Source organism: Pinus tabuliformis, chromosome 1_1 (genome assembly GCF_031772625.1).
Source record: "Pinus tabuliformis cultivar Carrire ecotype Pingquan chromosome 1_1, CPIR1, whole genome shotgun sequence".
NCBI lineage: Eukaryota > Viridiplantae > Streptophyta > Pinopsida > Pinales > Pinaceae > Pinus > Pinus tabuliformis.
In genome coordinates this window covers 711,279,757-711,306,954 of record NC_142297.1, presented here as the reverse complement: position 1 = coordinate 711,306,954, position 27,198 = coordinate 711,279,757, and the positions used below count along the sequence as shown (strand labels likewise).

The following is a 27,198-nucleotide window of genomic DNA, read 5'->3' as shown; positions in this document are numbered from 1 at the left end:
TATAATGTTGGTGTCATTAATATGGGGTGTTCTACATTGTCCTCATTTGTTGGATGTGCGATGGGAGCACAATTCATTATTGGATGGGTTGGCACTTGGTTATATGACTTTCTCTTGAGATGTTGCAATGGTGGGATGATTCATGTTACCTTTGTGGGATTTTGCTAGGTGATATAACATATTCATGTAACATTTGTTAGACATCATTTAGGGGGTAATGTGTTTGATGATGTCAGTACCCTCATTAACATGATATTTTCCAAGTTTGAATTAGAGGCGGGGGGTGAGTTGGGTAAGAGGGTACTACATTTGTGTTTTGTTGTTATCATAGTGGGGTTTTTAACGAGAATTTTATTTACATGGTATGACACTTTATTAGAGTGCACCTTGTCACCACTCAAATTGTACTTCATGATGAAATCTCTAATCCACAACGTACAATTCAAGGGAAACTGTTAGGATGATGACTGCTGTCACCTCAATAACCTATCCTTTTCACTTTAGGTCGGGTCTTCTTTGGCTCAAGAGGGTTATCCCTAATGGGATTATCAAAGACCAAACAATGAGACACAAGGTGGAGTGGAGAGCTGCCTTAGTAAATTGGAGTTCTTGTATTTTTACTGTTTTGAAATAAGTGATGGAAGGAAGTAAAGATGAGTGCCAAATCTAACTAGGGCAAAGGAGTGAAGGTGAATCAAATGGCTTATGAGATGAATAAGAAACTCTTCAAAGAATTGTCCTATTTCTTTCATGGATTAGGCCTTAAGAATTAGAGAACCAAGAGGAAGAGTAAACCTTCAGCCAGTCAAGATCAATAATGAATATCAAGTTCTACAAGAAGGGAGCCTTGATGGAAAAACTTCACCCACAAGATCAACTATGGCTTGACTAATTTTACTTGATACTTTAGCTAGGTATCCCCAAGGAAACGCAAAGCATGGCACCAAATAATCACCAAACAAACCAAGGAAGAAGAAAGGAGAAAAACCCTAGAGCATCATCCATCAAAGTGGTAACTTACCTCTTAAGTGTAGTGATTTCAAAGGCTTGTACAAGATTTGAGCATTTCACCATTAATCCTTATCCATCAAATAAAACCAATATAGAGAAGCTTGAAGAACTAACAACAATCATCCATAAAGAAAGAGATTGATATGTGAGGTTGCATTGTAATATTGTTCTGGTAACCATATGAGCTTGGGCACAAGCCACACCTTGAGTATGGCCTGCATCAGGTAAGGCATTATGCCACATTTATCTGCTGTATCTAGTAATAGCTTTAGTTAGATTGCTTTCAGTAGTGTTATTTTCACGTTGTTTGATCATTGTTCTGTAACCTGTTCAGTTGTGTTTTCTTTTATTTCAATGATCTGCTGCAGAATGACCTGTAGAATGGGCTGTACAGGTTCATATGCTACAAAATGGTTGTAAAGTTGTGGTAGAAATAGTATGTAGTGGGCCACATTGTCCTTAGTTGACGATTGCTATGCAGATCTATATACTAAAGTTGTGAATGAGTATTTCATGAGCTATGGTATTTGAAGTACCACTAACCAACTGAACAATTGGGGACAATGATGACTCTTTTATTGGAAGTTTTATTACTTTTTATAATCATTTTCAAGGTGATGAGTAGAATAGTTTAAAGCATGCAATAAGATGTCCTACTTCTATGTTACCTGCATCATGTTCCTCGCAAGTCTCAAATGAACTCCGGGGTTGACAAACTAAATGGTTGTTTTTTCATTAGATTATTGTAGACTTGGGAAAACATGTTTAAAAACACCACCAATGACCCTCTGAGCTTTGATATCTTTCTTTTCATAAGATGCCCAGAGTGCTGCATCTATTGGTGGCTGAACCTCCTTATCAACGATTTCTCAGAGATCATTTTCTTTCAATAGCAAGGTAACCCTTGCTTCCCTTCCAGCGTAGAAAGTTTGAAAGTGCATCCAACCTGTCCTCAAACCTGAGACTGATAGCAGCCATTTCCAGAATTGAACAAATAAAATTGTCGTGTGTTAAACCCTTCTAGCACCCACAAGAAATCAGTGCTGGTTTTCTGCTGTGCAGATCAGAAATTGGCCTCCTCCTCTTCAGAAATTCCCTAATACCATGTTAATTTTTCTAATGCTAGTACAGGACAAATCATTTCCTAGCAAGTTTCCTTGTTGATTTCAATTTAATTTTTTGGCTTTCTGAACAAAGTATACTGCTAGGATTTTAACTGGTAAATTTAATTCAGTGGAAGCAAAATAAATGGGCAATTTCTTTGCACAAATATACACATAAATCTGCTTCTCATTCAAATGATTTCACAACATACAAGGGCTCCCTCACTAGGAAAATGGCCTGCTTAGGAAAATAGAAGCTACAATAGTATTTTCTGAAATAAATGGGGCACCTGTATGGCCTTCAAAATATTCTAGATAAAAGCCTCTGCCTGCTGACCTGCTGTATGTCCTTGCTGTATGAGCTGTTGCCCAAGATGCTTTCTACTGTATGGCTGTGCGTCTGAACTGCTTTCTGTTGTATGGTTGCATGTCTGTACGACCACACTGCAGTTTTGTATTTCTGTACGTCTGTGCTATGTCACAAGGTTCATCGAACTTTAACCTCGAGGTTTGAATTTTGGTGAACCTTAAAAAAAATTGAGGTTTGGCAAAGCTCATGAAACCTCATAGAGATTGACCAAGTCCATAGATCAAAACTCGTAACTTCATGTCACAACTCAAGCTTGTAATTTATCCTTGCAGGTTCCCTGTCCAAGATAGCATTTTTATGTTTACTGATGTTGACTTCTTACTATTTTATCCTATAATTCATTTTTTTAAGGTTTGGCAAAGCTCATCAAACCTCATAGAGATTGACCAAGTCCATAGATCAAAACTCGTAACTTCATGTCACAACTCAAGCTTGTAATTTATCCTTGCAGGTTCCCTGTCCAAGATAGCATTTTTATGTTTACTGATGTTGATTTCTTACTATTTTATCCTATAATTCATTTTAAATTAATATAGGTTCGTCTATATATATATATATATACGAACCTAATGACGAACCTCATCAAAAAGATCAAACTCAAATTGAACCTAATCATTGTCGAACCTGAACCATGTGACATTATGTCTGTCTGATCTGCTTGGATGCTGCTGTATCTGCATTTCTGCTAGGCGAAAAGTCAGTCCTATGTTTGGCTGCTGGGTTTCCTCCCTTTTGCCACTACCTGCTCACACTTGTCCTCCTGTACCCTGCACACTTGGATGAATGTCCGTCTTCACTCAATCAGCGACTATCTCACTGTGTCTTGTGCTACCTAATCATTCTTCTCCCTTAGTTCAACCTTTTTTTTATAAGTTTGAGTTATGACTAAATCAACAAGCCTAATCTCTAAAGTGATTGATGGTTGAGATTGAATCTCAACTTCACTTAGATCAATGGTTGTGATTCATTTAATTCCTTAATGCAAATAACCTTTGCATTTTATTATATTAAATTCAGTTTTCTCATAAAAAGAAATTACTTCTATAATTAAAGTAATTGCTGAGTCTGTGAGTCAGTTAGACGACTTCCACACATCTAGACATTTAGATCTCTGTGGAAGTACCTATCTGAGCTACAAACATCATCAGAAGCAGCAGAATTCAAGTTACATCAGGAAATTTTCATTTACATTTAAGAGCCAGTTATTTGGCTGGCTTGTGTGTTTTATCCATGATAAATTTTAAAGATATCTTATTTAGCTCTCTTATCTGTTATGTGTGATACATTTTAAAAATCTACTAAAAGCTTTGATTTGAATCCCTTCAACATCTTGCCATTTTGTGTTTTCTTACCATTGTAGTTGGAATATTGTATCGAATTGTTTGCTTTTTGCTATAACATCTATATGTGGTTTTATATATGCAGCTCGTCAACACAGAGTATTGGGCTCCTTTCCTATACGTTCTTGAGGAAAACTGGGCAGGATGACATCATTGTTCCAATGGTATACTTCTGTAATGGTAAAATTTAGATCAGATCAATATCTTCTAGTGAAATGTTCTAATGATTTCAATGGTCATATCTGTTGTAGGTCGATTTTGAGCTTCCATCAGATCATGAAGGACCTAGAATGTTAGTTCGCAGCACAGAAAGTACTTGGACAAAAAACTTGGCCACAATATTGCAGTGGTCTCCCTATGCATCGGAAACTGAGCTTATGAAGCAGGTGCATGATTTCTATGCAAATGGTGTTTTTTGATTGGATGGATGTTTGCCCCAGTGTCTAAGAGGATTGAGTAATCAAACATTTCTGAAGAACAGAGATCATCTTTACCAGTTGTTGGTATTGTATATAATATTACAATGTCTCACCATTTTGTGTTGACTGAATCAAATCCCTTGGAGAGGACTGGTTACTTGTACTCTGTAGGAGTTGTTTTGCTTTGCAGTTTGTTGGTAGCCTGGTCGTTCCTCAATTATCATTCAGTCTGCTTGTTCCATTTGCCTGGACCTAGTTTTAATTTAAAGATGTCAGCCTTAACATTCTTTCTACTGGAACTCTTGGCGTGGATCCAGATCTGCAGCCAAGCATATTAGAATCATGGAAAAATATGTATTTTTGGATTTGAGCAAACACTGAATGAAGCAAAGTATATTATCTCACGTTATGTATGTTATCACATTATTTCATGCACTTAATATGTGATGATCTTGTAGGTTAAATGACAAGGAAGTCGAGAAAGAAAATATATTAGTATCCACTGATAACCAAAATAGCTCAATGGGACTTGAAAATACGCAAAATAAATACACATCTCTCTCATTTGTAAATCATCTTGTGATCTTGTTGATCAGACAAGCATCATTCTTTCATAAAGTGTTTCTCTCTCTCTCTCTCGCATGCATGGGTTAATTTTTCTCTAGTGCACTTGTTCAAGGTTAAATCAAGGTGGCATTTTTGCATACCTATTTGTGTCATATTTGAACATAATAAATTCAAAGTGGATATTTGCCCAAGTAAATGGGGCTACTTATGTTTGGGTCAATTAGATAAGGAAGAAATCTATATGCAATTTATGTCACAAGGAAGGATATAGCGCTAAGTCTCACATGTTTGTCAGCAGCAAATTGTAGAATTTGCATGAGTAACAATTTGCGATGTGGATATTTTCAATGATACTACTCAAATAATGTATAGTGCATGTAAGTTCATATGCTTTCATACGGGTGTGATCTATTGCGGCAAATCCTTTATCAACATATGACTTGATTAATTTTCACTTCAGGTTTTTCTGATCAAGTACATGGGCCAATATTAGGAGATCTTATCTATATGATCCTTATAATGCTAATGCCATCTTTGGTGTGGTCTCAATTTATTATGACGCGAGGCTTGATTCTTAGCTATAGTGACATTTGTTGGCCTATAACCACTTGTTCTAGTGGGGGAGCTAAGTACTTCTTCACCTTCCTCGATGTAGTTTTTACTTGCAAGTATGCAAGGTTTGTCCCACTTATTTTTATTTATTTATTTATCTTAAATAGATTATACATAGATGATTCTCATCATATTATAGTAGATATTTCTTCTATACCTCTAATACAAACCATCTTCACGAACTTGTGGAACTATATTGGTGTGGGAGATATTGTGTTTAGGGGGGGACTATCTACTTGGCTTATATGCAATGCCAAGAAGGGACGTGACTTGTGATTTTAATGCCATCTCTTTGCATCACCTTGTTTAGATTAAAGGGGGGTGTTGAATGAATACATGGGTGTAATATTCATTTTCGGCCATGATTGATGTTGTATTGAGTTGGGTATCCATAAAGCCACTCCTATTGAGGTGGGTACCCATAAAACTACTCTGATTTGTTTAACTGTCTGTTCAACTTAGCAGGAAGTGTTGAGAATGGTGTAATACTTACATTTGGGTATGGTCAACTCATAATGTGTTATTAATGTATTTCGTTAAACATTAATATAATGATTTGTTACTATACTAGGTTGTGGTTGAGGCAGACCTGGTCATATTGATGTAGTCCTAAGTTACAAGGATACATATATGGATATGTGAGAGTTTTAAAAAGCTTGGATATAGATACAATAGGGAAATAACAAGTACACAAAATTAAAAAATATTTTTATAAATAAATAACAAAAATAGAGTAAAGAATCAAAACTGTTTAGGAATCACAACAGTAGAACTATAGGTTATAACCAAAAAAGAGAGTTGAACTATAGGTTATAACCAAAAAAGAGAGTTGAACTATAGGTTATAACCAAAAAAGAGAGTTCTTCTGCATATTAGTATTGACCATCCATGTACCATAACTAATTATTTAATAAGTTATAACCATCATCAATTATTGATAATTTTGAAGACCTTTTCAGCATTAGTATGAAGCAAGTCATAACAATAGTTTTGTGAGCCACATCGACATGTTCATATCAATGGTGAATAAAGTGGTTTTATTTAAGGAAATGGCAAGACTAAATAATGGTGTGGCTGAAGTGAGTAACAACATAGCACATAAGGATAGATCAAACATTGACAGAAGACCTTGACCATAATGCTAGATCAACCTTGAGAGCAAACCTTGATCATGAACTTTGATAGATCAGGCTTCAAGAGTAGGTCTTGACATAAGGATATATCAAATTTTGACAACTAATGGGGGTTTAGGGTTTTTTCCTGTAGGAGTTTAGGGTTTTGGAAATTTCTTCAGTTTTTTGGGGATCGATGTGTCAAAAAAGCACTAGAGGTTTTGTGATCCATTTCAAATTTTTAGAATCCTTTTCATTTACCATGGGACTCATTTCCTTCTCCAAGGGATCCACTTCCATGATAGATCTTGGGTGGATCTAGATCTGTATTCATAAATTCATGGATCTTGCACATAGGGGTGGTGGATATAGTAACATAGATCTAGGCCCATAACCCCTTCTTGCGAAGCCACCCTACCATCTTGAGTTGTGTATAAATACACCACAACTGTCTCATTTGTAAGTCATCAGTTGTGATCTCCTTGATTTTTCAGTTGTGATCTCCTTGATTTTTCTTTATCCTCTGGGCATCATTATTTATAAAGCGTCTCATGGCTAAGGGTCCCTATATCTTTGGGCATTCTCTTAAGCTTGGGCATCTCTCCCTCTTTCTCTCTCTCATATGCATGGGTTTATTTCTCTCAGTGTACTTATTCACGATTACTTTCTCTCACTAGGGTTTCACTCTATTGGCTAATTTATCTTCAAGCTAAGTTGCTAGGAAACGCGGGTTTGGGTACAGGTATAGGGATGGGGAAGGGTAAATCACTTCTTGAAACAGGGCGCGGGTAAGGAACAGGGAAGGGTACACCATTTCTTGAAACAGGGTGCGTGGGATCATTAAGGGTATATACTATATTATAGTTTAGATATATATTATATATTATATAAATTAGAATATATATGAAATTTGAATTATGAAAATCAAATTATGAGTTTTCAATTTTGAAATCTTCCAATTTATAACAAGAAAAATGAAACATTGAACATTCACATTGAAATTTCAAATTTAATATCAAGTAGAGAGGTATGAATCATAATAATAGATATATATTATATCTCTGAGACTCCATTGTTATACTACATTCAAAATTTTCTTGAAGGCATTTCGACACATGAGATAGAAAATTTCAAAAAAAAGTGAAACTGAGCAATGAACAAGTCTCAAGATAACTGATTTGGCTTCCTCAGACCATGTCATCACTCATTAGCATCCATGTCATCATGATCAACATCGCTAAGCTCATTAGTCAACAAACCCTCTAGGTAGGGATCACTCTCATCTGGAGGCTTATGCTCGTCCATAGCAACTGGAGGTAGCCGAATAAGACCATCTGGTTGTATCTCCTCTTCCACACATGCAACATCATCTATGTATTGGTCCCATTTGTTGAAAGGCCCTTCCTTGTACCCTGGTTCTTTTCGAGATATGAGATGAAGTGTGATATGAATGTATACTAAGTTCTTAGCCTTCTTTGATCCCAACCTGTTTCTCTTCACTGAATGGATGAAAGCATATGTGCGCTCCAATTCCTCTCACAAGCCGAGGAACTAGCTACCTGGCCAAGTAATTGTATGGAAAGCCATTAATGGAAATACTAAAAATTGTTAGGAGAAGGCAATGTTAACTTCTTGGTATGTAATTTAAATTATTAATTGATTAATAATTTAATACATAAACAATATGAAAAACTAGCTACTTGTTCAAGTAATCGTATCGCAAATTGATACAACTCAGGAGCATCAACACCATGAAGCCATCACCAATCAATCAGATCCTTCTTCTTGCGCCTATCAGCCAAAGAATCACGTGAACCAAGACACCTCGGTCATGTGAAATCTGGGCAAATTGAGTTTGTATCTCAAAGCCTCTTTTGTAGAACCATATATTTTTTTTAATAGCAGTCATAAACCCTTTCACCACCTCTCTATCGTGGGAAGGAGGCCTCCTTCCTGTTGTGGGATCATACCATTTTGGATTAACTGCATCAATTTAGTGGGAGCATGGGACCACAAAGCCATGTCATCAATTTTAAATATTTTATCAAAAATCCAACAAAAAAAAACTGTGACTGACTAAGTAGGCGTATCCTCTGAGTACCTGTTTTTGGGGAACCACACACCCTTTTACAGGGTACCAAGTACCCGTCACAAAGAAAGAACCCATTTTTTATTTTCAGAGTATTGGGTTCTCCATACCTGAACTGGGTTTAGAAGGGTGTGTTTGAGAAGAACCTGAACCATTTTCCGGTGCTTAGGTGTACGAATCAGGTACTGATACGAGAACCCCACCACTGGGTTCGGGTACCCGTGCTTCACTGTCTTCAAGCCTTGTGCTGGCATAGCACTGTTTTCTCCTTGTTTATTGGAGGATTTTGGGTTTGTTTTGGTTCCATTGTATTCTCCTACTGTCATTTATGAATTTCAATGCTCCAAATTAGTCAATTAATAAATTTAAGAAAAACATTAGTCAACTGGTAAAATAATATAATTCATCTGAGAAAAGGTGCTGTAATGAAGTACAATATTGCTGTTGAATAATATTAAATATCTCATTTCAAAAATTTACAAATATGTACTTTTATAATTACAATGCATAAGCATTACATAACTTTAATACATGGAACAAAAAAGTAATATTAAGTAATATTGTTAAACTAATCTAGGAGTAATGAACTCGTAAGGAGGTACCCAAGGTAAACAAAATCAGTATACATTGTATAACAAATAATAATCCATTATTTGAGGGATTCATATATTGATCAATCTTCATGCAGGAAATGGACAAATGATGTACCACGTGTGTATATATTAATTTGAAATGTTAGAGATATATCTAGTGTCCATTTTGTTGTTTCTGGCAATTTTTTTGTATCTTTTCCACTTCTATATTGTTGCCTGCCAATGTGAACAGCTAGGTTATTAATTTTTCCTTATGCATGGCAGTTCGATGACATTGGTCCTCATGGAACAAAAATTATTGTTTACAACCTTTGGCTTAATGATGATGGCATCCTGGAGCTTGATTTTGACACAGATAAGGAGGTATGGACCAAGATCCTTTGATTATCACTCATACTGTTTTGTAGTTAGCATTATACATGACGGGCTATCTGGCTGCAGAAACAAAACTGTTTGTCCATAGAGTTATGCTTTGATCAAGTTGATGCATCTTACTGAGTATTTGCTGTCTCATATTTTGGGCTGCAATGCCTTTCTGATGCACAGATTATTGCAATTATATATCTCTGAAGTTCGAACTTTTGAATAGAAAAGACAAATTTCTTCTTTCTAAATTGATTCTAGATAACTTTATTTCAAGTGATTCCCGTCCATTTTGTATGCATCCAGACAAAAGGCTCAATGCACAAATTTCCACGCATGTGCCCTGGCCGAAGTATCAAATAATAATGTGCCCTTTGTTGCAAACAATAAATCCATCATGAACATATGGGATAGAAGAAAACAATACAACAAAGCCTAGTATGGAGGTCTGGTTTGTGAAAAAAATCTGAACTTTATATGGGTTTTAAGTTGGAGATATTGATATTGACTACACAAATAAAATAGGTAGTTAAAGATGAAAATTAGCTGATTGGCAATCTGAAATCAAAGACTAACTTGAATAGACAGGTGACTTATCAAAAGCAGGTCAATTGTCAAACGGAGGTTTTATGTAAGATGGACATGAAATGGCTTTTCTCATTTAAATAGTGTCCTATCCTATATATCATAGATAACTATTAACACGGCAGTCTGTATGCTACTTAAACTGTGTTGTACAGTATCTATGCCACTATATTATTAAACGTTTATTAAAGAGAAACCGATAGAGTGGTGCTGGAAATTTGAAATTCTGTCCTCTGAGAGTTGAGCAATTAAGAACATAAATTGATCTGATGTATAGTTAGTCTATCCACACAAGGAAATTGAGACAGACAAGCCTAATGCAAACCTGGTGTTCTAGCAAAGTGGCATAAGATAAGATAGTTTTATTAATGGTTAATGAATAACCATAACCAGGTCAAAGGGACTGCTTGGAACATCAGTATCAAATTTCAATACACAAGTTGGAGTGCAAATGGAGCTCCTATAAAAAAGCAGATCTAATCTTCGAGATCTACGATCTCAAATCTAACATCTAATATCAAATAGTGAGATACAGAGCTGGGAGCCACCAATGAACCCCCGTCAAGATCTCAAGAGCCTGGAAATTCCTTGCACACTTCCAAGTTCCTACATTCCAAGTGTTGGTGGGATATAATTAGCATATTTTTTGAGTTTGTGTTATGATTTTGAGAAAATAACAGTCAAATGACTAATCTGGTTGCAACATTTTATTAGTTTGGAATCGTGGATAGCTAGATAAATTATCTTTTTCCTGGTGTTTAGTCTTCTGATTTGTGTTCAGTAAGTTAAGGATGGTCAAGGAGCACAAGCAGAGTTGTTCAAGGAGGTTTTATTTTCAGAAACATTTATGGGTTGTATTGGATGGAAGGATAAAGTTGTATAAATAGATTTTCTGTTTGATTGTATATTGATATTATTGGAATGGAGGTTTTGGAAGTAGAGCAGGATAGTCATATTTGGAAAGAGGTATACTATTCATTGGACTATGCAATCAATGCTTGATATTAAATTATTAATACATCCATGTGTTCAACATAGAATAAAGGTGCTCTTATTCTTGAACGTTTGTTTTCAGGAAGGACAAAATATTAACTTGTGTTGTTTGCAGCTACTATACATATTTTTACATGTCTATGTGACAGTAACACTATTTCTTCTTCTTTTATTCCATGTTCTATCAAATAATGTTGTATGTTTTTGTGGATTTCACAGGATGTAAGATTGCGAGGTGGACTGAAGGCAGGATTAAAACAAACTACTGAATTGATTCAGTCACATATTTCTCACCGTCATTTATATTCATTACGTGTAAGTCTGATATGTTTTGGTAACAATTTTAAGCAGTAATGCAATTTTTTGAAAGTCCAGACTCAACTAGATGAATACTTATCAACTGAACATTTGATTGATTTAACCTGACATTTATGTATTCTTAACAGGCCTATGCATCTATTCTTTATCTGAGGAAGATGCCAAATTTTCAAATCATTCTAAGGGGAAAGCCGGTTGAATATCATAGTTTAGCTGATGATCTAAAATTTTCCAAAGTAATAATCTACAAGCCACAACTTGGTGTTGGGATGAAAGAGGTAAATAAGAGTTAATATTTATTTTTTGCTTTTAAATGGTTTCATCTTACTTTCCAAGCTAGATGAGAATATGTACCTTATGTAAAGTAGGTAGCCAAAAAGTGATGCATCTGATGAAGTCCACTATATCCTGCACCAAAATAAGCATATATCAAATGCCTAGTTTAGTGTGCGTTCATTTACATTGAATAAAGTGTAGTACCTTTTACTTTCAGCATTCTCACTTACCAAATAAGGGAGGCCAAGTAATTGTAGGTTTTAGCAGTTTGAGGTTGAGGGTAGAAGGCACCATCCCCCAAAACATTGTCATTGGTTGAAATATATGGTGTACTCAATGCATTTCTGTTGAATTCTTCATTTGTATGGCTTGAATGGAATTTTTCTCTTGACTTATGTAATCATTTTCAACGATGGCGATTTTTAAACATTCAATGCATTGTATATTGTGTATATGTGCAGTGTTATGTAGGGCCATATTCTTCGTTTTCATCTTATGGCTTGATGCCTCCTATTGGGATTAATTGACTTCACAGTAGTTTTTCACATGAATAAATTATGCGCCATGAAAGGGCACAATCTCTTTTTTGATACTTGCAGTGTGCTTGTTTTTTGGATTTCAATTTGTAGCCATTTTCACCATGGGCTTGCCTATAAGAACTCAACTGTGAAGCCAATGGATGTTTAGCTATGTTCCACCAAGTTTCCGGGACAGGTGAGGACAGGGGAGATTAGGAGTGGCGAGATGAACAAGTGGAATGTGTGGGAGCACCTCCAAATTTTAGGAAAATTCAAGGGTTATGAGGGGATGTTCGGGTCTCTAGCATAGGGTTCCCCGTCTCTAAAATGATAAAAGTAAACATAATAATGATAAAATCCCAACAATAAAATTTTATCCCATTCAAATTCATTATTGTGCAATCCAGTGGAAATGCTATAATCCTGCCAATCCTGAAAACTATCAGGTCTGCTGAATTCTGAATGAGATACGGAATTCCACTTTCACATAATGAAGTCCGATGAAGTTGGAAAATTTAAGTAACCTTTCACTTTAAAAATTTATTATTACCATTAATTACCAAGGTCACATGGTCCCTAAAGCTCTATCCTCTATATTTTTGCTATATTCATTGGTTGTTGGAAAAATCTCTTGAGGGGGGTGTGCAAACATCCCCTTTGGGGAAGTGCAGCCCCCACATTGTGGAAACGTTTCACCATGCATTTCCTCCTGTTCCCCCCAGGGGGGGGGGGGGTTTGTTTGGAAATGTTTCGGATTTCTCCATTCAAACCCCCATCCCTATAGTATGGGAAATGTGAGGGGTGTGCCCCGATCCCTAGAGTATGGGAAATGTGAGGGGTGTGCCCACACCCTAGGGGACATGTTCTGTGGAACACTGATTTTTAGGATGCTACTCTTTTTGTGCTTGTCATCCTTGCATTCCAAAGCATTGCCACCCTTATTGAGTGGTTTGCAATCCTACTCTTGAATAATATTTATGCACACCCTTGCATGTGTAGTAACTAGTAAGTGACTTAATCAACTTGTTATAGATGATGAGAATGTGGAGCCACACATTTTCTCAACACATTTCTTGCTCCTCGTATGGTATGATACATGATTAGATAAATATAGATTGTAGATACATGCTTAAAATTCTTTTGTAGGGCCTATCTTGTTTCCTGTAAGGATTCTTGTTCTTCAGGAAAATTATATTATGCCTGAATTCTGTAGACAAATGCTTAAAGAATTTGTAGAAATCTCAAAAGATGAAACTATTTTGGTTCATGCAGGTATCGGTTGCAACAACAATAGGATTTACAAAGGAAGCTCCTCTCATTAATGTTCACGGGTTCAATATCTATCATAAAAATCGGCTTATTATGGTCAGTTCTGGGCACAATGTACTTTGTAATAATAAAATTGTTTGCGTAAGAATATTATAGATGATATGTGGAATTCATGAAATTATTGTTCTTAATTGTTCTATCTTAGATACTTATGGAGCTTCTGGTACTAATTTTTAAATTAAGCGGCGTAACTAATTTCTTATTATTATTTTATTGTACAGCCATTTTGGAAGGTTTGGCAAGACAATAGTAGTAGAGGAAGAGGTGTAGTAGGTATGTAATGAGATAAAAGTCCTGTCATGCTTGGCACGGTATTCATCTGATGGAATTTTTATCTTCTGTTTCTCAGTACAAAACTACCACACACTCACATGCACGTACCAAAATTCCATTGAATAAAGATTGTATGGAGAATATGTAGTGCGGCAATGGATATGAATTTACTCTTCAGCTTGTACCATCTTGTCATGAATTTCAATGATTCAATGGTATACTTAACAGGTGTTCTTGAAGCAAACTTCATAGAACCTGCACATGATAAACAGGATTTTGAAAAAACTGCAGTCCTCATACGGTTGGAGTCAAGACTCAAGCAGATGACTCTTGATTTCTGGTGCGTCTCGACTCTCAAGTAACGGGTTTTTATTTAATTATTTCAACTATTTTATTTTTCTTGTGGAATGGACATCTATGATATACAATGCATTACTGTTGGGGTTTTGCAATGTTTCAGCCATTGAGATCATAAATGGATGATTTCCAATTGTTTATTTTTGGTCCTCGAGAGTCCATACTGATTTGCGCAAATCCTTGTATAGGATATATTTTCTACAATACCATGATACCAATACAGAAATGGATGCAGGGAAGAATAAAGATATCACAAATATAAAAAATAAAATTCTATAATATTGTTAATTGTATTCTGGGATAATACATGAGATATAAGGTAACATATAAATAAATTATGACAATTAAACCCGATTATATAAGTTTTGTGTTATATAATCATAAGTGAATAATATAATAATGATCTAATTTTATAATAGTATTGTGTTATATAATTATTATAATAATCATCATCATCATCCTCATCATCTAATTTTAAGGTCATAGCCAAGCCAGACACCAAAATGGTGTATGAAACCCCCTTGTTTGTAGGACAAAGGACCTGCCTCTGCACAGTGATTTGACTGCTGAAGACTATGGATGTGCACATACTCAACTTCGTCTGGATTTGAACCTGTGACCTCTTATGAGGGAGCACTTGTTCTTAACCATATAATATGTATAAGTTAATATGACAAAGACATATATATTATGATATTAAAAATACCAGTGTCGTTAGGATTAACTAATGACTTGTACCACTTAATCACTGCAAACTATACAGTGATCTTCATGGATTCCATATTTTGTTTCATGTTTCTTTACAAAACCTTTCTATCTTAATAATATCTATCATCCATCTTGAACATTTCAACTTTGTCATTTCTGTGCATTTTTCCACTGTACCACACTGAATGATGCTGCACCGAGAACATGGTGCCAATAAATTTTCAATCTAGTTGTACGAATATGAATTTGGAGCATGTAACATTGTGAGAGTGACCATCCCTAGGATCTAGCTGAATGGTGAAGTATGAAAGGCTATGCGATTTAAAGAGAATAAGTTTCCTAGAAAGAAAGTGTAGTCACTGGTAGCAGTTCAACCATATCAGTCATTGAGACGAAATAATAGAATCTAAAAGGGTAACTTAAGGATCATCTCCGGTTTTGCCAGTTCCAGTCTGGTTCTGATAACACGGATTAAACTCCAGTGGATGGAATTTCAGAGGGTTGCTGAGCATTTTCTATTAGCATTGGCAAATAGGCAGTTATTGATTCTGGATTCTGGGTCACGAATAGATCATTTTGTATGGGATTCTAGCATGATATTTATTTTCTATGTCCAGCTATGCAGCATTTTAATTATTCAATCACATTGTAGGGCATATGTTATCTGGTTATCTAGTATTTTGTAAGTTTGGGGTTGAAATCATTTGGGAAGTTCTAATCAACTTGAACTCCATAAGTTATATCGTAGTTTTATTTAGTATTGGATGGTGGTTGGCATTAACAGTTGTGATAAAATTGAACTGCATAAGGCACATTTTGTTTTTTATTTTTTGCTCCAGTGGAATGTCGCAAATTCTCCTACTTAGGTTATTAAGTTGTTTTGATCAAATTTTAGGGCAGTTTGAAGAGCTCTATGTTAGTTTTCAACTTCATGTTTATTCAAAATATATTTTGTCCCATTTGGGCTTCTTGTGTTAAATTTACAGATGTAAAAGGAAAATCCACTCATGCCTTATATTGTATACTCTAGTTTTTGTTTTCTAATCTTTCCTGCCACTATTTTTCCTCATTTGTTTTGTATTTTTCCTTTGTACTTTGCAGGAGAGAGAATTGTGATAAAATTGGATATCAAGGAAAGAATAAGTCAAAAAGAGAAGATCCACAGAGTGATTTACCTTCAATTCAGAATCCTCGTCCATTGTCAAGTGTTGTTCCAGGATTGCCAAGCGTTGTTCCAGGAGTATCACCTCAGCAAATTTCGAATAGTCAGGGCATGGCCCCCTTGACAAATCCTGTTCGCAATGTTCAGGTATAAATTAGCATGATAGGCTCATTTATGTTCTCAGAGCCCAGTATAAGTTATGAAAATTAATGCATTCCTGATGCATGGAAGGCATTAGGTTATTGACACATGAGATACGTTTGGTTCCATTTCTGCCAACAAAGGATTAGATTCATTTGTGACAGCAGCTTTGGTCTTTAATGCTTATCCTACACAACATAGTTATGAGTGAACATTACAGTCGCTCATCCAACAAAATGTTAAAATTTTCTGCTGTTTAATTTATATCAATTTCTGAAAGCACCTTTCCTCTTTCAATGGAAGTTCTTTCATTAAACTACATACCCAAGCAGCGAGCCTGGGAATTGACTGCCACCCCAGGCTTGGAATTTTAATGATGGCAGCCTGGTTACCAACAATTACATGAGTGGAACTAGGGAGGATGAACCATGATATCGCCACTAGCACAATTTGATGACTTTGCTATTAGGCCACGTGTTCACATCCATATCTCTCTTCCTAGGGGCAATGTAGGAGCTAATGTGGACTTTCCTTTTCCTGTGACTCCCCCGTGTGCGAGGGTGACATAGATTTAATGTATTTGGGACAGTTTGTGGTTGTCTTAATAAAGCTATGTTGGATACAGAGTCTTTTCCACTTTCTCCAGCACGATGATGTCCTTGAAACCCTCCACACCCTAAAACAGTGAGGCTAAACTGGCTCCACTTAACTGCAATGTGGGTCCTTGCTGCTGATTCGTGAAATTCTTTTGATGAACTTAATGAAATATAGTGCATTGTTTGCTGCTCCTCGTGTATAGCCTTGACATTGGCTCTTGATGCAATCAGTTTGCCTCACGGTGGAATTTTATCCAGCCATGCTTCTTGCCTCTGTGACTGAGCATGTTAAAAGCTAATTGTTGTATCTTTCATTTGTTGCTTCTCCATCAAGATGTTATACATGTTGTCCCCCATCTTTATGATGTAGCCACAGTAGATCAGCAATTATCTTATACATAACATAAAGCTCTGTTGCTATCCATAAAAGAATTGCCCTGCCTCTTTTTTCCTGTGCATGGCCAAATAGTAAATTTTTTTCAAGTCATGGAATTGCCTTGGACCCTCAAAATTTGGTTTCACCAGTGAATGCCAACCATTATTTTTTCTAAGCTTTCTAGTTCCTTCCATCACCCCTTTGAAATTATCCTCTGAATAATCCCTCTAACCCCTAAGTCCATATCTTTTGTTTGCTTCAAAAGAAAAAATGAAAGATAATATTTCTTATAATATTGCAATCTCTTTGTGAACAATAAGTTAATAAAGGGACCCCATTTGCGATGATGTCTTCCAGTTCATCCCATTATGGTAATGATCCTGTACATGTAGCCTTTATTTCTATATGTTGACAATTGACCCGTTGTTAAATCAATCTTCTTGTATTCCATAATGAAATCCTAATATTACATTGTCACAACCTAAGGTCATGGATTTTAGCATTTGGTGGCCATTAATGATAATGCTCTTGATAGATATTGCCTTTATTTCCATAATTATACATTGACACATTGTTAAATCAATCTTTTTGTACTCCTTACTCCAATCCTAATTATACATTGTCCCATCCTAAAAGGTCATGGATTTTAGCTTTGGTGGCCCCAAATTCACCATTTCATTGACATTTTATCATCTACTCTATCCTTCTAATATGTGCATGTTTCTCAAGCTCCCTGCTTTTCTGAATCAAGCCTTGGAACTTCAAGTTCCTAATCCCCATTTTCTGCCTATTCATTTCATTGTCAATATAGTCCCCAGTATTAAATTCTTACCATTCTTTTGGCTACAGTTTTTTCTGTATCGCTAATCCTTGCCACAAATCTATTACTCATGCTTAAATGTTGTTTCTGGGATGAAATCCTCTAGTACACGTGAGAATTAAATCCTACTTCATCCTCAATGAGACTTTCTCCAGCCTTGCTTAGATTACCAGTGAGTGCCTCGTTATATTTTGAACAGATCCACACATCCCACACTGTTGTACTTTACAGTCACATTAAACTATGCGTGCTCATTTGTTGGAAATTAACAAAATGATCTTAATCTTATCTAAAATGTGAGGCCCTTAGCGCATTACTCTGTCATTTTCTTCATTTTAATAGTAGCATACATATACTCTTCTTGATAAAATTTCTGAGTTACTTACAGACCATATCTCCTCAGAATTGGAAATAGAAGTGGGTTTCAAGGAAGGTACAGCAGTCCACAAGTATTGGAAACGTTTGAGGTATTATGTCACTGCAATAAGTGGGGAAACACTAAGAGACAATTTATGGAATTGGAAACAAATTTTTTCAAACGAAAACTGCCTGGAAACCCTGCTATAATAGAGGGTGTTTTCACTTAAATTCGAATGGCTTAGGGTTAGTGAGCACTTTTATGTTTAGTGTAGGTTCCTTTTTGTGTTTTCTAATACTTTTAGAGGTTTGAATAAAAGCAAAAATGTGCTGGAAACTGCTGCATTTTCAGGAAATGCTCCAGTAACTACTCCAGATGTTACTAAGAACTGCAGGAAAGTTGGAGACTGCTGCAAACATCTAGTATCTGGGTATCACTGAGTGGGCTTTGGCAACTGAAAAGGTTTCAGAAACTGGTAAAAAAAATTTCAACTTTTTCTGGAAATGGAAATGGTTTCATGGATTCACTGATTAGATAAGATAAGATAATTTTATTAATGTCTAGCAAATGACCACAAAAGTAGGTCCACGGGACTGAAGAATACAACCAATATGGATACAAAGTGGGAATGCCAATGCAACTCAAAAATGCCGAAAATAATATGAAGAAAGAAAACTATGTAAGATCTGACCATATGTATAAAACTGTGACAAACGTATGGTGATACAAAACAATAAGGGCGTTTGTCCGAGGCTAGAAAGGTGGACAACCCAACCCGTGAACCTATCAAGAGAGAGTGAGAGGGATATCAGACTATGGGTTTATGATGTCAAGGTCTCACAAGTTTGATGATTGAGGGAGAGGTGGGTCAACTGGGCACTGGCTCACTCTTGAAATCATCTAGAACCATCAAGGAGCTTTGTTGCATGGTCCACACCTGGGGTGATGTACAGGCAAGGGATATTCCTAACATCCAAGGTCGAAAGAAGGAAACTTCAAATGGATCTATGGTTGCTCCTTTGGATATGGGAGGTATTTTGATGGGCGAGGAATGCTCTACTCTGGATTTGTTTGGAGTTGATCTCTCTAATGCTCTGAGGATGTGTGGCTTGTTGTACAGACCAACACCTCAGTATAGGTCTCAATAATATCGGGTGATCTTCCATAAGGGGAGGTTGCAAAGAAACCTGGAGTGTCACTATGTTGCTGGCTGGTGCACCTTAGAACTTTACGTGCCATGATAGACCAACAAGGAAGTATGAGTTAATTAGTTTGGGTGTTAGATTTTGTAACATTAGAGGTGTTTTAGTCTTGAAACTTTGTGGAGAAGGCTAAAACACAGGAGCTCTCCATAACCCATAAATCGTTTTTGGAAATTCCACCTAGAAGTGTCTGAATCATATTATTAGCCAATTTTTAAGTATTTCCTAAGTCTAAACTTAAGAAAAATGGTTAATTAATCAATATTAATTGAGAAATGTGTGAACACTAAGATTATAAGAGGAGGTTGATGGGTAGATGGAGAACACACACTAGAGATCGATTTCCTTGGGCAGTTTGATTTTCTAGAGAGAAGCAACAGTCGATGGAAGAGTTTTAGGCAGAGAAGGGAAGCAAAGACAAAGAGGGGTAGGGACAACGAGTCCGGAGGAAGAGATTCAGTTCTGAAGAGTATCTTTCATAGAGGTAGAAAAACCACAATGAGGCTGACGCAAGGGCTGCGTAGAAGCTTCTAGAAGAAATTTGATTTTGCTAGAGAGAAGTCGAGTTTCAGTTCCAGAGGTCGAGAAAGTGTTCCAGAGAGCCAAAGAGATAGTTTCTCAGTTAGTGGCAGACGAGACGACTTGAGGAGCAATTGTTTCAGGGTGACGCAAGCCTGTGCAGAGGTTGTTTGGATGACTTACTTTTAGCTGGCAGTCAAAGCCCAGATTGCTTGTGGGGTGAGGAAAACTTCTCACTATTTTTGCTGATATTTTTCTCTGTAGGATTGCCAGATTTCAGCATCCAGTTGTACTCAAAAATTTTCGCTATTGCTTAATAATAAAATCCCTCGACTGCTGCACTAGTTTTCCCACATTGGGTTTTTCTGGGGACATTCGTCTAAAAATAATGATCGTTTTTATGTGTGTTCTAGTGTTTTCTCAGCTTCCAGTTTATTTTCTGCAACATTTTATTTGGAGAAAAAATTGCAGTGTGATTAATTCAATATTAGTCAGTAAATTAATAAATTCTAATGGCTTAGAAGAATTAATTCGAATTGCTACATTTCAAGGATTTTTCACATTGGGTGGTGCATGGGTAGGATTTGAGATTTGTTGCTGAAAATCTCCCTTGTGAAGAGGGCTAAGTATCACTCATCGTGGCATTGGAAGAAAGTAGAGAAGGAGCCTACCAAGTCCCTATAAAAGCGGTGATAGTGTCCTTTGAACTCATAGTATAGGGGACAATGAAAAATGAGGTGCATTTGTGTCTTCGGATCTTGAGGGTGGCACACCTAGCAAATTGTATGAGATTGTGGCATATGGTGATCTTTCTCTATCTTGATTCTTGAGTCGATGGGCGCTGGCTCAAAATTATCCCAAAGGGATCTTGAGTGAGTGCATTTAATGTCTGCATGTGTAAGGGGGGCAAATGATCATGCCATCATGCAACTCCCTAAAGTGATCTAGGCATAAAGACATCTTTCAGCCTAGGCTCGTTAGGTGTGTGATCGAAGCACTATCCAAGTGACTTGAATGTGCAATCTGTAGATATCCTCTCCGATAACTCGGTTCACAATAGTTGACAATAGATGGCATGGTGCATTAAGGGAGAATCCAAATTGGGGAAGGCAATCTAGGGATATTGTAATTGTTTGAAGAAGCGGAGACACCTTTGAGAACCAACCTCCCACCCGACTTAAGGAAGGATTTGAGGCGAGAGCTTACGAGGGTCAAATTACAAGGTAGGGGTACCTCTCTCGCTCAGTGGCAGAGTCTCTAAGAGATCAAAATCTGTGAAGAAAAGAAACCAAGTAGAAAATGACCTTGAAGTGGAAAGGGTTAACACCAAACTCTGCCTGATTAATGGATTGTGGAATTGTTTGCTTACATTGGATGATGTGTCTGAGAAGCAAGGTATGTACTCTCTGCGTTCTAGTCCAATTTGTCTGTAGTGGTACTTAGATTTTGGAGCCGTAGAGAACCATAGGTTTAATAATTGCCTCCGTGAGATAGAGTTTGGTCAAGATTTCCTAAAATTGTCCCTAGAAGCATTGTCTCTCAACGGGGACTAGGGAACCATACACTTTACTATTCCAAGGCTAGAGGGCTTGTTATAGTCCCAAACAAGGCCTCATGAATTGTACTCCTAGGTAAGTGTAAGTTGTTGTAATCTCAATTTCTACCCCTCAATAGTGGAAATGTAAATTTGTATGAGAGCACTTTGATGCATTGAGGATAAAAACCTTAGTTTTACCTAGGTTGACCATTAGCTATCGAAGGTCACAAAAATAGGCCAATGCATCAATTTGTCTTTGTAAAGCCGTTAGGAGCAGAGGCCAACAAGACCAAGCCATCAATGAATAGAATTAGGGAGATCAACACCTAATGTAGAAGACAACCATCACCCTCCTGAATATGCTTGTGAAGGAAGGACTCTTCCTCTTCAATACAGATCGCCAAGAGGGTCGGTGAGAGGGGGCACCCCTATTTTACCCCGATGGTGCTCTAGATGAAGGTGGAAAGGCTATCCCAAAACTAACACATACAGTCTCATAATGATTGCTAGTAGGGTCTCAGATATGCCAATGCCTCAGTATCTAGAATAATGCATCCCTTGGGACTCTGTCAAATGCTCTTTGAAATTTAAAACAAATTTCAAACCTTCAAATAGTGATGATGAGCCTCCTTAATAATTTTCTGGAGTGTGAAGATGTGATCAAACATTTGGTAGTTGTGTCGGAAATGTGCGTTTCCTCTAGTCTTGAGATGTCGACTCTCCAACTCATCTGAAAGCCATTGATCCAATAGTTGTTTGGAATAGAATTGCTCCCTGATTTGTGGATTGGATGAATAATGTGTTTGGGCCAGGATGGGGGGAAGCTCGAACATACCACATGATTAAATAAACAAGCAATATGGGAATTGAGGGATTGGGTACAATGGTTAAGGAATTCAGCCTGTAGTCCTTCTTTACTAGCTGATTTGTTGGTATCCATAGCTATAACTGCTCTCCTAATATCCCACTTAGAGAAAAAGTGGCAAACTGTTTGGGGGGGGGTAAGCGATGCAAGTGAGCGGCTGTCTAGGAATATTGTAAAAGGAATTGGTGTGGGAGAACATGGTTTTGGGGTCAAGGTCAGGTGAAATGGTATGAGATTGAGGACAAAGGGTGTGCCAAAAGGCTTTTGTGAGTCAATAACTATCTCCTCCGAGAGAGAAATGCTCATTGTTTGTAGCGAAGGAGATTACAATATGTTTTGCAAAGGTGAGGGTGAGATGTAGTTGATTGTGGAGGGATTCACATTCATCATCAAACTAGCTTTTCATATGGCAGGAGCTAGGGGTTGGTTTGTGGGCTTGATGAAAGGTGGAGTGAGGTAGGAGTCAAGTGTTGGTTCCATGAGGATCAAGGAAAATATCTCTTACTTGGCTAGCCTGCAATCCTTCTTTACTAGCTGCTTTGTTGGTATCCATAGCTATAACTGCTCTCCTAATATCCCACTTAGAGAAAAAGTGGCAAACTGTTGGGGGGGGGGGGGGTAAGCGATGCAAGTGAGAGGCTGTCTAGGAATATTGTAAAAGGAATTGGTGTGGGAGAACATGGTTTTGGGGTCAAGGTCAGGTGAAATGGTATGAGATTGAGGACAAAGGGTGTGCCAAAAGGCTTTTGTGAGTCAATAACTCTCTCCTCCAAGAGAGAAATGCTCATTGTTTGTAGCGAAGGAGATTACAATATGTTTTGCAAAGGTGAGGGTGAGATGTAGTTGATTGTGGAGGGATTCGCATTCATCATCAAACTAGCTTTTCATATGGCAGGAGCTAGGGGTTGGTTTGTGGGCTTGATGAAAGGTGGAGTGGGGGTAGGAGTCAAGGGTTGGTTTCATGAGGATCAAGGAAAGTATCTCTTACTTGGCTAAGGTTGTGCCCAGTGACCTGAAGTGGGAAATGGGGGTAGAAACTCCTTAAGGTGTGCGATATAAGGAGCGGGATGCTCTTTGTTAAAAGGGAAGGTGGTGCGGTGGGGTGGGGGTGGGGGGTTGGGAGAGGGAAAAGGGGAGGAGGGAGTGGTCTACCAAGGGGAGGTAGGAAACTGAGAGATGATGAATATGTGGGAGAAGGTCTTGGTTGGCTCCTAAAGAAAGAGGTGTCTAGCTATATGGGGCCACTGGAGGGGGGAGCCCATGTACTCTCAGATTGAGTTCTCGGGCTCAGTGGAGGTGTTCCTTGTTCAGCTTTTCTTGTATCACCCCTTAAAGATATTCTTGGTATTCTCTGAGAGGAAAAAGTCTTATCAAGTCAAAGCTCCCTCAACTACCAAATCACCATTACCAAACAATCGGTACATTTGATAAAGTACCAACAATGCAAATTAAATAATGCTTATATGATCACAGCAATGATAATGGCAATGGAATTATGTCCATGTAATTTTGAAGAACAAAGGTATGGAGGCATCACAAAAACGTTATTCACTGTTCAAGTATTATCTAGTCTGCTGTAGTGATCCCTGTAAGAAAAGACATGCTCTGACATAGGTCGAAGTTAAGAGTTTCAATAATTAGTTATAAACTTATATGCAATACTAGCATAATTTTCATATTGATTAGAACACAGAAATTTACCTGATTATATTTTCCATAAAATGTACACAACAGATTTAGCTATGCTGGGTGTGAACACGAGATTTTTGGTAGTTGACAGTTATCACCCATTTGGCATGGGGATTCTTTGCCAGCCTTTGTCTGACATTTATGTCAATTGCCATGATATTTCCTTTGAATTTTTGGAAATATTTTTTCTTTGTTGATTGAGATAATCTGTACAAACTTCAATCCTATTTCTCTGAAATGCACATGCAAGTACCTTAATATCCTGAGTATTTATTTGCATTTAATTTTGTCCTTAATGCATCATTGGTAATTTTACAATCACCAAGTTTGTTACCAGAAATTGCTAGACTATCTTGATTTATATTATAGAATCCCACTTTCCCACATTTTATGTCAGTAGATACCAAATACCTATATGATATACTTGATACATTCATAGTTGAACTGCTTTGCTAAAAAGTAAAGACTAATTTATATCCAAAGATGCGAATCTTTAGCACTAAATTGAAACAACTGGCTTCGTGACCTGCATCTTGTCTATTACAAGACTGGAAACAAATAATCCATGCAACATACTTAATTGAAAAAGAATTATAAATTTAGAAAAATCTACTCTTCTGATCTTCGGGCTTGTCTAACAGGTTGTTTTAACTGCAGGCTGTCACTAGTGGGAAGGAACTACAATCAGTTCCGGGTACATCAAACAAATTAGTTAATAACATCTGTGAGGAGAATATACAACTATTCATGAGGTATTTAAAAGTGAACTTATTCATGAAATCTTATCCCTTTTCAAAATTGTTGTTTGTGTCAACTATGCTTTTTTAGAGTTAATGCACCTGTGCTTATCTACTTATTCAGCTTCTAACTACCTAACCTACATATCTTTCCCGTATTGATTGAGAAAGGTTTTCTTGGGCATTCTGAAGATGACTCAGGATATAGGGGTCAATTTCAGGATTTTAGGGCTGCAAATTTCCTTCTTTTGCATGTGCTTGAGGCATATTGTTCTGACTTGTTAAATCTCTACTTGGCACAATGCTTCTGATACCAACTACTCCTAGCTGATTGACATGCTTAAGGAACTCATTTTTCATCTACATTATTTTCCTTTTGAACATCCTAAAGCAGCTTTAAGGTTCTAAAGAACAATTTATGGAGGATCATGACATGGAGTAAAATTTATGTTTGTTTTTATAAAAGTCATGTTTTTCCATTAGTTTAGGCCAATACCATATGCTTTGTTCTTAGTATTTGCTTTAGATACATTGTTATTGCTCCAACTATGAAACTCTTGTCAAAGAGTGCATTCCTTTTACAGGGAAATTATGTGCTTGATAACACATGAATGGCCCTCCATAGTAAGTGTATGCTTGCTGGACAACTAACCAATACTGCTAACTTGCCTTTGTTTTGAATGATAGCCATTGAGACCTTCCGAAGCTTGTAATCTTTTCAGTATTGTAGTTTCTTGGTTTTGGGCTCTATGATGTTGCAAACAGTTGCATTTATGATTTTTCCTTTTTCTTTGGCCATGGTTAGTTTGATAGGTAGCAATCAAACCACTTAAAATTGCTTAGATTTTTGCCATTTGTTGCCTTTTTATGAGAGTAAATTTTAATTATTGGCCCATGTTTGGATGCATTTTATAGTTCACTTAGTGTCTTTCTTATTTAGGATTTCATTATCATGATACGATTACCGGCTGGATGTAAACCATCTTAAAATAATCTAGTCTCAGCTTGTGATATTAGCCCCTTCTGCAATTAATATTTAGTTGTTAAATTTTTTTGCAGCACTTTGCAGCTCTAGTTACTCATAACATTCCTATGTGGTCAATTCTTCTTCTCTATGTCTATGTATGGGGACTCTCCTTGCACCATTTGGATGATGGATCTTGTTTATCCATCACTATTTTTCATTTGATCAATCTTATAGCATGTATCCAATATTTTCTTCTCTTATCAAGATTTATGATAAAGCTGGTTCCTTGCATTTTTAATTTTTAATTTTTTAATTTTTTCTTCGTCTAGTTCTATTCATAGTCCTGTGTATGTCTTAGGTTCCCATAAAATAATACTTGTCAAAAACCTATGACTTCCTAATTGAGACATCTGCTGACATTTTAATTGATGGTTTGGATCAGGTGTGAGCAATATCGTCACAGACAACTGGAGTTAAACCAGATGGTGAGGCAGAGTCATTTGAAACTTGACAATTTTTATGCTCTTGATGTTTTCATTGAAGATGTTTGAATTCCAGAGGAGGGAATATTTGATCAAAATCTTGACTGATCATAGTGATATTACCATGAGCACACTTAGAGAGTTAACCTGTCTGTTTTCTTTGTTGCTTAAATGTGTAACCCTTTGCTTGATTAGATTACAAAGTTGGAGACTGAATTGAAGGAGGGGAAACGAAAATTTGCACAACTTGTATCAAATGTGGAAGCCCAAAAAAAGCAAAGACTGGAGAAATTGAGGTATGGAGTTTTTTAATTTAGCAGCATGAATCCATTGCAATGTGTGTTATAGCTTACTAATTCTTGATCTTGGGATCAAAATGGAAGTGTTGATATTTCACAATGTTGTTGATTTACTGGATTTGATCTTCTATTTGGGAAGGTTTTAAACACTTTGAACAACTTAGTTTGCATTGCGTGCTTTTTTGGTTCCTCCAATTATTTATGCAGAGTACTTGTTCTTTGCAGAAAAGTACAGGGATGATAATAAGAGCCTTTGGAAAGCACTAGAAGCCAATTCAAAAGTGTATGGCTAAAATTTCCTCTAATTTTTTTGGACTGCAATCCTTTCCTCGGGACCAGATATTGAACAAAGTTTATTTCTAAGGCAAGGAGGAAATCTTGGTCTGGTATATCATGCTGTCCATTTTTGTGCAATTAAATTGAAAGCCTTGGCAATTTTTTCCCACAACATATTCTCAAGCTGTTAGTAATGATCTGTATAGGGTTATTGTTGCAAACCTAGTAGGGAGAAC

General features: G+C 36.8%; 1 protein-coding gene across 1 annotated transcript; it reads left to right on the top strand.

Moving 5' to 3' along the window:
- Positions 1-2,502: 2,502 nt before the first annotated feature.
- LOC149215505 (protein MICRORCHIDIA 1-like) lies at positions 2,503-26,518 on the top strand. Its single transcript, XM_089389743.1, has 12 exons — positions 2,503-2,576; positions 3,910-3,988; positions 4,076-4,210; positions 9,481-9,579; positions 11,377-11,472; positions 11,604-11,753; positions 13,542-13,634; positions 13,820-13,871; positions 14,100-14,211; positions 16,038-16,245; positions 24,859-24,953; positions 26,348-26,518. The coding sequence occupies exons 1-12, from the start codon at positions 2,503-2,505 to the stop codon at positions 26,454-26,456; spliced, it is 1,302 nt and encodes a 433-aa protein (XP_089245869.1). The 3' UTR covers positions 26,457-26,518.
- Positions 26,519-27,198: the final 680 nt, after the last annotated feature.

Bases quoted from the DNA above. Each gene is read 5' to 3' on its own strand.
- LOC149215505 (XM_089389743.1), top strand. From the start codon at position 2,503: ATGGCTGTGCGTCTGAACTGCTTTCTGTTGTATGGTTGCATGTCTGTA. The intron at 11,754-13,541 runs GTAAATAAGAGT...TGGTTCATGCAG, and splicing joins TTGGTGTTGGGATGAAAGAG to GTATCGGTTGCAACAACAAT. The intron at 13,635-13,819 runs GTCAGTTCTGGG...TTTATTGTACAG, and splicing joins ATAAAAATCGGCTTATTATG to CCATTTTGGAAGGTTTGGCA.